Here is a 15,808-nt window from a genome sequence, read left to right as displayed (position 1 = left end):
GCTTGGAGGGCACTTCGGGGCTCTCTGTGTTGAGGTTAGGCACACATGTGAGCGAAGCCAGCAGAGGGAATGTTAGGAACCCTGGGGACAGAAGATGGGATGAGGTGGGAAGAGCTGGGAAAAGCTTGGTCTGATGTGTCACTGTGGTCCTGGTTCTTGCTCACCTGAAGAACCCTCAGGCAAGATGGAAGGTCTGCGCAGGCCCTGCCGGCTCCAGCCCTTGTGCTTGTTGGCCCCCTCACTAGGAGCCACAGCCTGTCCACTGCTGTCTCCTGGTGGCCTCCCTGAGTCCCGCCTGTGGGGCCAGCTGGATGCCTTCTCCAGGTGCAGATGGCTGGGTTTTTCTGGCTGCCTTGCTTGGCCCACAGGTGACCGCCCTGGGCCACTGGCTCCTTGCTGAGGGGTTGTCCTTCTCAAAGGTTCTCTCGCAGGGGCCTCAGGGTGTTCTGAGACCCCTGCTTCATCCTTAGGGGTGGGTCCCTGGAGCTCCGGAGTCCAGGGAGTGGTAGGGGAGGAGGGACATAGGAAGTTTGTCATGTTGCTGAAAGCCATGCCAGGGGACACTTCGCTCCTACTCCTGCTGGTGGAAGTGAAAGACTCTGTTGATCTACCTGTGGCTGGGGGCCAGGAGGTGCGTCCAGCAGAGGCAGGGAGGGGGACTGTCCAGTCTTGACAAGCAGGTCTTGTTTTGGCATGACCCCCTGAGTTCATATGTCCTCCCCGAGTGCTCCTGCTCCTCCCCCTGGACTTTGGGGGTAATGGGGGTGGTTCGGTGGGAGGGTCTATGATGGGTAGCGGGGGTAGAGGTCTGTAGATCCTTGAGATACCAGGAGCAGAAATGGGAGGAAGGTGGGGCTGCGGCAAATCAGGGGTAGGGGGTAGCGGCTTGTTGTATCTCCACCTGGGGGTGGCCTGAGCATGGTGGGAGCTGTCTGGGGTAGATGGCAGAGGTCGGTGCTGCCTGGCCACAGCGGGGTCAGAGGCTTGGGGAAGTGGGCCTTTATGGGGGGCATGCAGCCCTGAACCTAGGGCCAATGGAGGAGGGTGGCTATGCTGCTTCAGTGTGGGAACCACTACACGAGGATGGCCATCTGTCTCCACCACGGAGGGATGGGTGTCCCTCCTCTCTGGGGGAGGAGGGGGCAGAGGTTCGTGGATCCTCACATCCTCCATGGAGACAAAGGATGGGGAAGAACCGTAGGCGGGAGACTCTGTGGCAAAGGCTGGATTATGTGGGGAGACCCAGGGCTGGATGCTGGGAGGACTGCTGGGCCTTTCTAGATTTGAGATGGATTCTTGAGAGTCCTGCTTCAGCGTGGATAAGGCAGTAGGGGATTCTGAAACGGTGCTGTAGTCCCTACCACTCCTTCTGTCCCTTCTTGGGATCACAGAGCTGTAGATGGCAGGTTTGGGGGGCCTCTGGGGCAGCTCTGAGTGGGAGCAGGAAAGCAACATTCCCACCAGGTCTGGAGTCTGCTCTGTCCTGTGAGAACCAGGGAAGGAGTCACTCTGTAAGTGCCGGATGGTGCCTGTGGAATTGGCTGGCGGCCTGGGAGGGCTGGTCCCGGCGGAGGGGAAGCCATGGAGGGCAGCCGGGCACATCTCAGAAGTCCCCCAGGGAGATGGGTCATCCATTGAGAGAGGGGCACTGGCAGTTTCTGGAGCACGTGCAGCACAAGAGGTTTCCCTCCTGGGAAAGGCAACTGGGGGCCTGGCAGATACCGAGGCAGGTGTGATGGGGGAGGCTTCAGCAGGACTGGGAGGAGCTGAATCTGGTGTCCTTGGATGAGTCACAGATGCACTGGCAAAGACCATCTCAGTCCCTTGGCTGGACACTTGAGCTATTTCCTTGTCAGGTGACTCCTCAGTTGAAAAGGAACCCAATAGAGAAATGGGCTGGTGAGAGCATCTGATGGGCTCTAGCGAGGGAGACAGAGCTGCGGGGGACAGTTCCTCAGCCCTGGACTCTGTCTGAGTCCCAGGAATCTGAGTCACGAGATATGAGGCACCTGGAAACAGGTCCCAGTGAGGAGAGTCCTCATGGGCTACCAGAGCGGGCATTGAAGGCCCATGATGCTCATTCTCCTCTTCCCTGCTCCTCGCTCCTCCCATTGCCCCCAGCCTGCCCCCATCCCAACTCACTGGCTCTTTCTCCTCCTGCCCGCCGACTGGCACCTCTTTCTCCTTTAGACCATGATCTTCTTGCTTTCCAGTAACTTCCTCTGATTTTCCCACAAAGCTTTGACTCTTCTCGTCCTGAGAGTCTGCCCTATTCTCTTCCGGCACCCGCAGCTCCCTCTTCCTCTCTTCTCCCTGTTCTGGACCTCCCTGACCCTGAGCTCTCCTCTCCATATCCTCCTGCTCCCACTCACCATCATTCAGACCCTCTGGTTCCCCAGTGAGCCTCGTTCTTTCTCCTTGTCTCCCAAGCATCACATCATCTTGTACCTGTTCCTGTTTCTGCTTCTGTTCTCCCTTTTCACCATTAACCTGCTCTATCATCTCTTCCTCCCCCAATAGCCCATCGGCACAAACATCCTCCCTCAGAGTTCCTTCCCCCCGAAATCCTGCTTCCTGTTGTCCCTGCTCCTCCAGAACTTGGACCTCCTGGGGATGCAAGAGCCCTTGACTTTCCTGCAGCTCCTCAGATGGCAGCTCTTCCCCCTGCCTGATAGTCCCACTTTCAGAGCCTTCATTCTGGTTGGTCTCTGCAGGATGCTCTTCGCAGGGAGAATAATATCTGGTCTGACCAGAGTTATCTGAAGAAGTTTCCTCTTCTTCTTCTGCCTGTCCAGATCCCAATGTCAAAGAAGTAAGTCCTGGCCAAAATTCCACCTCCTCTTCTTCGCTTCCCAGGTCACTGGAAAATGGGGCCATGTCTAGATGCTCACTCTGAATGGGGCAGGCCCAGAGCTCTGGGGGAGCTAGAGTCCTTGCTTGTCGGCCTGCCAGGCTCTGGGGTACTGCCTCCCAGTGTTCCAGAGTGTCACAGGCCTCAGCCACAAGGCTTTCCTGATTGGGCTCCACATCTGCAGAACCTTCCCTGGGAAAAGAGGGCATCGTCTCAATTGCATAGTCACACACATCCCTTAACTCGCTCTGCTGGGTTGCTGAGAGTCTGTGTTCCTCTCTCCATTTATAGGATGGGTCCTCATCTTCTTGAGCTTCAAGCCCCAAGGCAGAGACCTGGCTGCTCCTCATGGGAGCCTCAGGGATAATGCTGAATTCCTCTATGGCAGAGATGGGAGGAGAGGCTCCATGCTGGGCCTCCTCAGCCTCCATCAGGGCTGAATCCTAAGGAGGAATCAAAGACAAATGTTTCTAACAACTCTGCTTTTACCTATCAGAGGAAGAGACCATAAAAAAGAAGAGTGATGCATTTATTTGGTTCTATTTAGGGTCATTCTTTGAGACAACAGGTTCTCAACAAAATAAGCAATAGCCTCTAAAAAACTTGTCATTGATGTATTTATTTCATAAATATTTTCCTAGCAACCCTGTTAAGTGTGGGGTATTCAGTAGTGAATGAGATAAAGATCTTGTCGTCATGGAGCCTGTGGTCTTGTGAGGGAAACAGGTCATAATGAACAATTAAATTATAGCAGAGGACCATTGTCAGAGAGTGCCAAGCAGCTCCCAGTTGTCAGTTCTCTCTAGACTCCATTATGTCGTCTTTTGTCTCTCCCTGTCTACTCTTCGGACACTAGGAGTGACTCAGCCTCATATAACCCCCAGACACAGCATGGGACACACCCCAGATCTATTAGGCCAGAGAAGCAGTGTCAGGAGAGGGTCTTCCTCTTAAGCTGTGGACATCAGTTAAAATAGGCCAGGCTATGATAGCCAATGTGCGAGGTGCTATGGTTTCATCTTCTTTACAGTGGGTTTGGAGTTTACTCATCTTTCTATTTTCCATAGTGTCTACTACAGCATTGTAACTTAACAGTTTTGTTTCCAATTCTAGAGGCAGCTGTTGTAAAGTGGGATGATAACAGCCTTATTGGATTAGTGTTGAACACATTACCACCTTAAAGGAGAACCACAGAAGGGTGCCTTCTGCATCATCTTACTCTCCCCTTGGCCTCAGTATCCATATGAACTCTTCTCATTAATTCTTTTGACCTTCCTGTCTTTTGATTTCGACTTTGCTGCCTTTCTTCTCACTTCCAGCAGAACACCTCATCTCCTATTTTGCAAAGAAAATAGAAACTGATGGAACTGGGTTTCTCTCACCTCAATTTCTTGCGATCCAAAGCAACCTGTACTTCCACTCTCTTTCTATCTTCCACCCTCAGTCAGGAAAAGATGTATCCCTCCTTTCCATGCTCTGTCATTTCTAGCCTGCTTCCCCAGGGACCCTGTGCACTCATACCTTCAACATCCCTGCTGAACCACCCCTGGGGTATGGAAGCATTCCCACATTCTTCTCATCTTTCAAATGACTAGAAGGAGTTGCTCTTATCTGCTGTCTTCATACTCTCACATCCCACCTGCCTCCAACCCAGCTTTGATAAGCAGCATTCTGCCAATATTCCCTACAATCTACATGTTGTTAATTCCAAAGAAGACCCTACGGATCTTCATTTTGGGTGGTTCTTGTCAGTATTTGACAGTACTGAGGTTAGAAATACTCTCTTGTTACTTGTGGTATTACATTTTCCTGGTTTTACCCCTTCAGTTTCCTCCAGTCTTTTTTTTTCTTTTTTTTTTTTTTGAGACGGAGTCTTGCTCTGTCACCCAGGCTGGAGTGCCGTGGTGCAATCTCGGCTCATTGCTACCTTCACCTCCGGGTTCAAGCGATTCTCCTGCCTCAGCCTCCTGAGTAGCCGGGACTATAGGCGTGTGCCACCACACCCAGCTAATTTTTGTACTTTTAGTAGAGACAGGGTTTCACCATTTTGCCCAGGATGGTCTCGATCTCCTGACCTCGTGATCCACCCGCCTCAGCCTCCCGAAGTGTTGGGATTATAGGTGTAAACCACCGCACCCGGCCTCCCATGATCTTTTAACTAGGTTAAATTGTACCCCTCTTTGTAGCACTTACCAACTATAATTCACTTTACTTTTCCTTTGTAGCATTTATACAATTATAATTATATAATGATGTGTGTATTTTGATTTACCCTCTATTGCAACCAATAGATGGCAAAATTTATGAGATTAAGAACTATGACTTGCTGAATTATCCATACTTCGCCTAATACTGGCCTACACTAAGTGTTTAACAAATATTTTTCACATAAAGAATAAAATTCAGGCCAGAATAAAATGTGATCCCTTTACTTCAATGGAAAATGCCCACCTTTTCTTAAAATCATGATTAACGGTTTACACAGAACTTTAAACATTTAGCGCTGTATATACAACAAATTAATTTTTCTTATTTTTCATTCTGAAACACTAAGGTTTTCCTGCATACATGTCACTAAAAATAATGAAACGCTTCTTTAAATATGTATATGCCATACATCTAAGAGTCATCGTATAAGATGGGTACCATTATTCTGCCCATTTTACAGATGAGAAACTGAGTTTCCCCATGCACTTCATATATATAATCCTGACACTTTGGGAGGCTGAGGCAGGTCAACTGCTTGAATCTAGGAGTTTGAGACCAGCCTGGACAACGTGGTGAAACCCTGTCTCTACAAAAAATACAAAAATTGGTGGAGCATGGTGGCACATGCCTGTGGTTCCAGCTACTCGGGGGCTGAGATGGGAGGATCCCTTGAGCCCAGGAGGCAGAGGCTGCAGTGAGCCAAGATCACATCACCGCACTCCAGCCTTGGTGACAGATTGAGACCCTGTCTCTAAATAAATAAATTAATTAAAATAAAATAAAATTCTTGTTTCCCTCCTGGCCCAGATTCCCCATATTTAATCAATCACCATGTGCTATTGACCTCATCTGCTAAATATCCCTTAAGACTGTCCACTTCTGTCCCATCCATCTCCACTGGTGCATGCTGCTACCGTCTCACCCAGGCCGCTGCACCCGGCCACAGCTTGGGCACTGGCCTCCACCCATTTCGCACTATTCCAGTCCATTCTCCATCCAGCATCTAAGTGAGCTTCAAAAGCACCAGTTCTAGCTTAGATTCTTCGGCAGCCTCTGAATGCTCTTGAGATGAAATCTGAATCTTCAGCATGGGTTATACTCCCTGCACAACCTGGGTCTGCCTTCTTCTCCAGCAGCCTATTCACCTGTCACCATCTGTCCCTGTCCCCATCCCCCCTCTCCCACTGGCTTTCGGTGTCTTTAGCTCACTTCTCTCTCTGTCTCTCACCTGTAGGCCTTTGCAGGTGAGAGACTGCTCCTCTGCCTGGAATCCTCTTTTGCCTGGAATCCTCTCACACTGCTCCTCTGCTTGGAATCCTCTTTTGCAACAGAGAATCCTTTGCTTCTCCTCAAACACACCTTGCACTTGTCATGTCATATTTAATGTCTGTTTTCCAGGCTAGATTATGAGCACCATGATGGGACAAACACTGCCGTATAACCCCCTCTGCCTGAAGCTTAGTTGGCCCTCAACAAAGATGTATTGCATGAATGAATGACAGAAGAATATAGAGTTAAAAGAGTGTGGATCAGTGTTCGGTTGTGCCTCTTTGGTATCTTTGCTGGCTTTAAGACAATTGTAGAAACCATTTAATTTATTTGAACATCCATTTTCTTATCTTTAAAAAGGAGATAAAAGGATTCCTTTACAGTTCTAGTAAAGATTAAATAAGGTAACATAAAAATGTACACTGCTATCTTTAAGGGTCATAGAAATGGTGGCTGGGGTAAATACTGTTGATCTGAGCGACAGAGAATAAGTGTAAGAGAGAAACATAGGATTCATAAAGCCGGAAGGACCTTCAGAGACACACAGAAACTTTGCTCAATTTACAGATGAAGAAACTAAAGGTCAAAGACCCTAGACCCTTGCTCAAATCTCCTAAGCAAATGGGCAAATCTGAAGCAAAGTCGCTTGACTTATATCTACTGTAAGCACTTAGAGGTCCCACTGAAAAGAAAGCTGGCAGGCCATCAGTCCAGAGAAGACCCCAGAATTCTATGGACCCAATGCTGCAACTGATCTTGCACCTTTCTTGTCTGGTCCAGGCTGAAACTGAAAACTCACCTGCTCAGAATACTGTCCTGCTTTGCCACTGTGTACACACACACACGCGCACATACACACACACACACACACACACACACATACACACACAAAGCCATCCTTACAATCTCTTGCAATAGAGCCTGACATAACCAAACAGGCAGGTCCACAGCACACTGCAGAGTAGTATGTGACAAGATTCTGGCCATCCCAGAGACACAGATACCATCTATATGGGGCAAAGAGGTATGTCTGACATAATTGTACACAGGCAGAAGGACTTTTACGTCCTTTTCCAGTTAACTGACACCATGTGCTATTGGCTCCCTATGTCTAGCCCTTAAATACAAAATACTATAATCCCTATGGGTGATTCTGTGATGTGGCCCTATTCTCTCAACCACACATCGAATAATACACTTGCTCACTGTAAGACACTTTCTGAAACTTGGCTCCTTCCTGCCTAAGGAGACCATGGGACTAAACCTGTAATCTCTCCTCACCTACATCTGTATGGTTCAGGCCCTCTCCTCCATATACACCATCACGTCTTCAAAACAAGTAGCCTCTAAATATAAGTGTGTTTCTGCCATATCTAGGGTATATCTATAAATACCATGTACTACCTGGACATTTTCTGTTCCAATCTAGTGGCACAGTGCATGCCTCTGCAAGCCCATTGACACCGTTTCTAACTGTCTTTTTTCATTTGGAAATATCAGTGGTCACCTGCTCAGCCACCAGTTACCGCAAAGGGAGAACATACCCCACGTTCCCTATACTTGATCCTATCTCAGTGATCCTGTTGCAATCAGGCATGACAAAGCTAAAATGTGACAAAGTGAAAGGAAATCTGTAAATCATGGTCTTACTCACATAAAGGCATCAGGAGAGAGTTTTTTTGCAATGCTCATTACGTTAGAGTGCAAACATCCTCATCTCCTTCTCAATTGAGGGTGAATAATCACTGTTTATCTGTGTATAGGCAAAGCCAGGGCATGGGATTATGGAGATATGGCCTTGCTTCAGACCACAGACATTTTGCATCCACATAACCTCACCCACGTGTGACTTCTTGAGAGGCAAAGCTTCAAGTCATCCCTTTAACACAATGTGTGACAGAGCTCACTATCTTCCCTAGAGCCCCCCCAACACCTTGGCTCTTGTCTATTTCTAGTCACTAGAAACAACACTGTATTTCAAGGATACAACCCCTCCCTGATCAAACTGCCAATTCTTTGAACTGAGACTCAGTGCCATATATAGTTTCGAGGACCATGCTTTCTGGATTTTCTAGCAAGGTCGATTTCAAATATTCTGACTTACAAATCACTAAAATAATATTGAGGTTAAAATAAGATCACCACATAGATATATAACTTTATTCACTGTTTGACATCACTGCCCTCAATACTACAAAGATATCAAAATAGTGGTAGCTTTCTGGACCACTGACTACTACAATGTGTGTTCTGTCCATTGTAGGAAAGTCCCACCATGCCAGTGAGAGCTGTAATAAACATTTATCTATTCCCTAATGTCTGAAAATGTCACACCAACTGCTTTATAGACCAGATGGTTTATATAAGAACATTATTCGTGTCAATGCTGACTTACACTCTACAATCTCATCTGTGGTCCTGGTGGCACCCACACAGATAACATTAGTGTGAGTGACGTGTTTGTGTATCAACATAGACCTTGAGGGTGACTTTGTTCCAGTCTACCTTGCAGGCACCATAAGCGATCAGCTCCTGCTTACTCCACAGACACTGTGAGTGACCCAGCCCCTGTCTACACCAGAGCTGTTGGGTCACCTGTTTGTCTACACCACTGACACTTGAGTAATGCTGCTTCCATTGAACCCAAGACCCTACGAGTGACTCCATTCCTGTCCATACCACAGAGCGACTGATCTCTCCAGACACCACAAATGACGTATTCCTGTCTATCCCACAGACACCATGTGTAATGTGGCCACGGAACCTCAGACAGACCGCGTTAAGGGCACCGATACACTCTCAGGACCTCTAATATATGAACACTCTTCTCTCTATTGAGAATCACTATATTCTGTTGATGAGAGGGATTCCTTTGCACTCCTCCTGATTTCCCTCTCCTCCCCACTAGGACCATGACATACATTCCTCCTGCATAACAGTCTCACCCAGAACTGACATGCCCTCATCCCATCTTCCCAGCTCCCCAGGACTCCTTCACTAGCCATGGCTTCAGTTTTAGGCCCACAGATTGGTTAACAAATGACACCCATTTTGCTAAGGCCTATGCCAGGTACTTCTTCACGCTCCAAATGTGGATAAAACAGGACGTCTGAGACAGAGGCCACATCAAGAGCTTTTTAGCTGGAGCTGGGACCTCTGGATTAGGCCCAAGATGCAAGGCCAGACAGTGGAGTGCAGTAGGGGAGCAAGCTAGGGAGGAAGCTCGAAAGGAAAACCACCCTCTCTCATCTGTTTGACACACCCTTCTCTCTCAACCAGACAAGAGTCCTGGCCAGAGTTCACTTCTAGGTAGACAGGAGGGCAAATCTGTCTTTGGAACCCAAGATCCAGGAAGGGAAGAAAGGGACTGAGATATGGAAATGACGTAGTATCACAATTGGCTCTCCTCCGGCAGTCTTGCCGGAAGGTAACTGCAAAAGATGCTCAGTGGTTCTAGAGCTCTGAGTCCGCATTCTAGCACCCCGACCCCTACCTCAGCCCCCAACTCTAAATAACTTCTTTCCACCTTGCTGAGAATGCGATGTTGTGATTCACATCAAGCTTTAGGAGGCTCCCCATATGTAGGGAACTGGGGTGAGGGGCAGGGCACGAGTCACTGTTCCAGGTTATGGAGCTTTGGTTAACACGGAGAGAAGCTACACAGAGACTCACACAGTATGCAAATACCTACGGAGATACATAAGGAAAGGCCCCGGCCTGGTTAAGGAAAAGGAGCCTATAAAAGCTCTCCAGGTAAGGAACAGCCTAGAAAGGGAATCTCAGTTATTCCTTCTGATACGGCTTAGCTTTCCCCAGGGCGCCGACTTTGAAGAAAGAGCCCTGATTATTGGCCCGGAACGTCTGGGGGCAGGGTGCCCATTTCCTAGGCGGGACCCGACCGGAAGCAAACTTTTAGGCAACAACATTTCCTCCAGTTCCTCTCCTCTTCCCCACCAGGGTCCTCAGCCACACACCCCGAGCCCTGCCTGCGGGCCCAGCCCCCCCATTTCCGGAGCCTGCGCCCCGGACCCAGCGGGGGCCGATCCCTGGGAAAGGCCTGGCTTCCTTTTCCTTCCTGTCCCTGCCCCACCTCCGCCGGGCTCCACAGCCGCCGGGAGTCCAGGGCCGAGACGGGAGGAGGGTACCCACCTGGTCGGTGTCACATGCTGCTTCGGCCCCAGCGTCCCCTCCAGGTCCCGGCGCCGGCCGCAGTCCCCAGCGCCGTCCCCAGCGCAGGCCCGGCCGCCCCACCCGCGGCCCGCCCCTGGCCGCCCGACGGGAGGGAGGGATCGGGTTCTCCTAGGAAGTTTCAGGTGAGGAAACAGGGACACACCTTCCCGGAGGAGGGGCAGGGCCCCTCCGCGCGCGAGCCCCATTGGTGTGAAAGAAGCTCCCGCGTCAGAGCTGGGAAGTGCCGGGCCGGCGGGGAGGGGAGCCCGGGCGCACTGGCCAGGCCGCGGGCTGTCCCAGGGAGCCCCGAGGGCGCGGTGCGCGGGCGCAGGTCGGGCGCAGGCGGGGTGACCCGGGGAAGGGGCGCGCACAGAGACAGAGGAAGCCAGCCGAGCCCTGCGGTGTCCTCGGACGCCTCCGAAATCTCCCTGAGTGTTTGTTTCTTCGGAGCTTCACCGGAGCCTGACTCTGGACCCGGCCTGTCTGCCTACTGCAGTCTGTATGTGTTTGTCTTTTGCCTTGGCCGTGCCTCTGGAAGTCTGACATCCGTGGTTGTACATGTGTCTTTATCTTCAGGCCTCAGTGGTTTTTTGTTTGTTCGTTGTTGTTTTTTTTTTTTCTGAGACGGAGTCTCGCCCTGTTGCCCAGGCTGGAGTGCAATGGCGCGATCTCCACTCACTGCAACCTCCGTCTCCGGGTTCAAGAGGTTCTCCTGCCTCAGCCTCCCGAGTAGCTGGGATTACAGGTCCGCGTCACCATGCCCGGCTAATTTTTGTATTTTTTAGTAGAGGCCGGGTTTCGCCGTGTTGGCCAGGCTGGTCTGGAAACTCCTGACCTCAGGTGATGCGCCACCTCGGCCTCCCAAAGTGCTGGGATTACAGGCGTGAGCCACCGCGCCCGGCCAAGGCCTCAGTGTTAATTTCTCTTCCGTGATGTCTCCTCCTATAGAATAAAGAGTGTCTCCTCCATCTCCTCCTCCGCCCCCTTCTTCCTTTCTCTCTCTCTCTCTCCCTCCCTCCTTCCCCCTCCCTGTCCCTCTCCCTCTGCCTCTGCCTCTTCCTCTCCCCTCTTCCTTCTCCTACTTAGGGCCTAGAAGTGTGCCTCTTTGAAAGGACATGCCCGTGTCCTTCTGTATTCCCGAGTTTATTTTACAATGAGTGCATATCTCAGGGTATATGTTCCTTCTAGGGCCTGTGTGTGTGTGTGTGTGTGTGTGTGTGTGTGTGTGTATTTAAATCTCTAAGCCCATGTTTGTGTGTTTTCTTATTCCTGTATTCTTTTTTATTCTTTCGGGGAAACGTTGTGTTCTGTTAGTCTTGGAGGCCAAGGCTGAGTGGGTTTATCTCTGTGCCCCTCCAGTGACTTCAAAGAATGCCAAAAGTCTCTCGAGTGTGTGTGTGTGCACACACAGACACACACAAAGTAGGAATCCTTTACCTGGGAGACAGAGATTTCTGTTATTTTTGGTTGAATCTGACCACCCCCCAAAGCCATTCACTACTCCAGGGGTTTCCTGGACATAAGTCAAGTGAAATATTAATGGACTCCTTGCCTATTTTGCTCTTAGGAATGCCATGGTCTACAGCCCAAACAGCTTGGCTAGACCATTTCCAGATCACTGTGCCCATTGGCTGTTGCCAGTGCTCCTGGTTGAGCGTGTTCTCTAGTTATTCTGAGGTGGCTGTAGAATAGAATGTAATTAAGGAAGTATAGCCTCTTCTGTAATAGAGTCCCGAACAGCTTTATGTTCAAAGAGTGTGCTACTTCTGCCGTGTTACTCTGAAGGATTAAGTCTTAAACAGTTCAGCAGTTTTCAGCCTACTCTAAGCTGCCATGGAGTGTATGGGAAACAATAGGAAAAACTGAGATTAAGACTCAAAAATCTGGATTAAGAAGGGCAGGCCTTGCATGTATCCTAGGCTCAGCAAAGGGGTAAGAACTGGGAGTACAGAAAGGCAAAAAGTTCAAACTGGGGCTGGCTCTACTTCTAGGCTGGAATACAAAACTCATTCCCAGGTATGAGAGGGTCTTTGATTTATACTGAGTGAGCAAATTGAGTAAACTTCTGATCTAGGGCAGAAGCTGTTGACCTCTGGGTTGGGTGTGGTGACTCACACCTGTAATCCCAGCACATTGGGAGGCCTTGGCTGGTGGATCACCTGAGGTCAGGAATTTGAGGCCAACCTGGCCAAACATGGCGAAACCCCTTCTCTACTGAAAATACAAAAATGTAGCTGGGTGTGGTGGTGGGCACCTGTATTCCCAGCTACTTGGGAGGCTGAGGAAGGAGAATTGCTTGAACCCAGGAGGCAGAGGTTGCAGTGAGCTGAGATTGCACCACTGCACTACAGCCTGGGTGACAGAGTGAGACTCTGTCTAAAAAAAAAAAAAAAAATTGTTGACCTCTGGCATATTTCATGCTGCCTACTAGGGGTGGGCAATGGGGTCAGAGGTGCCAGAACTGCCTCCTGAACCAGCCTGGCTATTCTTTTTGCTTCCCTACAACTTCAGTTGGTTCTCCTTGATTACAGCATGCTCTCTCTCTCTTATCAACTCGACCTCCTCTTGTTGTGCCAGCTCTGACTTGTCAGCATATTTTGGTTTTTGAAGTCACAACCCTGGATTCTTGTGTGTTTGTCCAGAGAGTTAGCACACAAGGCTTTTCCTGACTTTTCAACTAGTAGGAAAGTTACAACCGACCATTTAGGGAGTTTGCTCTTCCCATCAAGCCTGTTCCTGTCTGCAGGGTGTATTTGCATGTGGAGGTCACTCTAGCTCTCTCAGGTATTCTTCCTTTCACTTTGCAGACTATGGTTCTCAGCATTTTATTTTTTTTCTTTTTCATTTCTTACTGCTTGGTCTTGGTGACTGGGTTTCTTAATCAGGCCTGTCATCCCATCCTGAGATTTTGATATTTTATTTGGGCCTATGTTTCCTCTATAAAGGCCTAGAGAGGAGAGAGAATGATGCAATGGAAAGAGAATGAGATTTAGATTCAGACAGGGGTAAATTTGAATCCTGCATCCCATTTACTTAATGTGAAATCTTGGGCATATTCACCTTCCTGTGCTTTCTCTGAATCTTCCTAGATTTCATTTCCCTAATGTCTTAAATGGGAATAATAATATGTAATAATACCTACGTCACTGGATTGTTGTGGTGATTCAATAATGTAATATATAGAAATCACCTTAGTATAAGTACCCGATGTGTAAAGGTGGTCAAGATGGGTTAGTTTCCTTTCCTAGCAGTGCCTGTCAGTGATGCATGTTGAATGAATACATTTATAAGAACAAAGCGATAGGGGCTGGGAACAGTAAATAGATTCAAAATAAAGCTATTTTAAAATGAAAGCTGTATTAGACGAGGCTGAATAAAAATAGCTTCTGGAACTTGGGACTACTTTAATTGACAATAATGCCTTTAAGATCAAGTTATGGGGCTTGGGGAGAGGCAGGGAATGATCCTGTGTAGTTCTAGGTATCAGGACTAAAGGAATGACAATGACCTTTTTTGAAGCAGGAACTCATCAGCATTATCCCTGGGGCTGTCATTGTCCTGACTAGGTACTGTCATGGTGCCACCATCCCACATGACTGGCTGCATTGTTCCCACGTGGTGAACTCTCTCTGACTCTCAGCTGGTCCAGTACTAGTTCTTGGAACACTCCTAAGGCCTTTCTGCCTCTGCTTTTTGCCTGATCCTGTGACCCAACATTGAACCTTTCGAACTGATTTTGAACTCAGTTCTTCTTTTTTTTTTTTTGAGATGGAGTCTTGCTCTGTCACCATGCTGGAGTGCAATGGTGTGATCTCGGCTCATGGCAACCTCTGCCTCCTGGGTTCAAGCGATTCTCCTGCCTCAGCCTCCTGAGTAGCTGGAATGACAGGCATGTGCTGCCACACCTGGCTAATTTTTGTATGTTTAGTAGAGATGGGGTTTCACCATATTGGTCAGGCTGGTCTCGAACTCCTGACCTCATGATCTACCTGCCTCGGCCTGCCAAAGTGCTGGGATTATAGGCATGAGCCACCGTTCCTGGCCCCAGTTCTTCTGTTAATGGGGCTGACTGTGGTCTCTCCATTCGTCGCTGTTGAAGCCAGGCTGGCTTGGCCACTGTGGTTCTTAGCTATCCTCTTCTATTCTGGTTTTTTAAAAATTTTATTTTATTTTATTTTATTTTATTTTATTTTATTTTATCTTATTTTTCAGAGATGGAGTCTTGCTCTGTCCAGCCCAGGCTGGAGTGCAGTGGCACGATCTAGGCTCACTGCAACCTCCGCCTCCTGGGTTCAAGTGATTCTCTTGCCTCAGCCTCCCCAGTAGCTGGGATTACAGGTGCGCACCACCATGCCTGGCTAATTTTGTGTTTTTAGTAGAGATGGGGTTTCACTATGTTGGCCAGGCTCGTCTCAAACTATTGACCCCATGTGATTGGGATTACAGGCGTGAGCCACCGTGCCCAGCCTATCCTCTTCTACTCTGATGAGCATAGTTTTATTTTCTATCCTTGGCTGCCCCTTATTTATTTTCTCAACCTTTGCACATTGATTGGCATGAGCCTAAATTTAGTGCCATTCAAGGCATACATACTAATTGCCTCATTCATTTTTTCTTCTATTCATTTACTCAGTATGCATTCTTAGAAACCAGATATACAAAGACAAGCTCTCTGCTTTCAAGAAGCTCTCAATCTGATCGAGGAGAGAAACAGGTAGCAAATAATGACAGCAGAGCGTGGTAAGTGTTATGTTGAGATGGACACAAAGTACAATGGAAGCATAAAGGAGAGAGTAGGTGGCACTGCTTGGGGAATCAGAGAAGCCTGAATGGATAAGATGGATTATATATATTTTTTTCTTTTTGAGATAGGGTCTCACTGTGTCACCTAGGCTGGAGTGTAGTGGCACAATCATGGCTCACCGTAGCCTCAAACTCCTGGGCTTAGGTGATCCTCCCACCTCAGCCTCCTGGGGCTGGAACTACAGATGTGTACCACCATGCACACCTGGATAATTTTTGGTATATTTTTGTAAAGACAGAGTTTTGTCATGTTACCCAGGCTGGTCTCGAACTCCTTGACTCAAGCAATTCACTCACCTCGGCCTCCCAAAGTGCTGGGATTACAGGTGTGAGCCAATGTGCCCAGCAAAGGTGAGATTTGAGTTGACTTGTCTTTTAAAAATATTCTGTTACTGGCCGGCGTGGTGGCTCACGCCTTTAATCCCAGCATTTTGGGAGGTCGAGGCGGGTGGATCACAAGACCAGGAGATTGAGACCATCCTGGCTAACACAGTGAAACCCCATCTC

General features: G+C 48.7%; 2 protein-coding genes across 2 annotated transcripts in view; one reads left to right on the top strand and one right to left on the bottom strand.

The window, feature by feature from the left end:
* Nucleotides 1-10,576, bottom strand: part of ARHGEF5 (Rho guanine nucleotide exchange factor 5) — a 25,232-nt gene extending 14,656 nt beyond the window's left edge. Inside the window, exons 1-2 of the mRNA XM_054495764.2 lie at nt 10,478-10,576; nt 165-3,294 (exon numbers count right to left, since the gene is read on the bottom strand). Coding sequence (XP_054351739.1) covers nt 165-3,282 — 3,118 coding nt within the window. The 5' untranslated portion in view covers nt 3,283-3,294; nt 10,478-10,576. The remainder of the gene's footprint in view (nt 1-164; nt 3,295-10,477) is intronic.
* Nucleotides 6,148-15,808, top strand: part of LOC129041651 (uncharacterized) — a 24,166-nt gene continuing 14,505 nt past the window's right edge. The window contains exons 1-2 of the mRNA XM_054497088.2: nt 6,148-6,303; nt 10,216-10,641. Coding sequence (XP_054353063.1) covers nt 6,148-6,303; nt 10,216-10,641 — 582 coding nt within the window. The remainder of the gene's footprint in view (nt 6,304-10,215; nt 10,642-15,808) is intronic.

Source organism: Pongo pygmaeus, chromosome 6 (genome assembly GCF_028885625.2).
Source record: "Pongo pygmaeus isolate AG05252 chromosome 6, NHGRI_mPonPyg2-v2.0_pri, whole genome shotgun sequence".
Lineage (NCBI taxonomy): Eukaryota > Metazoa > Chordata > Mammalia > Primates > Hominidae > Pongo > Pongo pygmaeus.
Note: the sequence above shows the minus strand (reverse complement) of the source record. Positions and strands in the feature narration are given on the sequence as shown.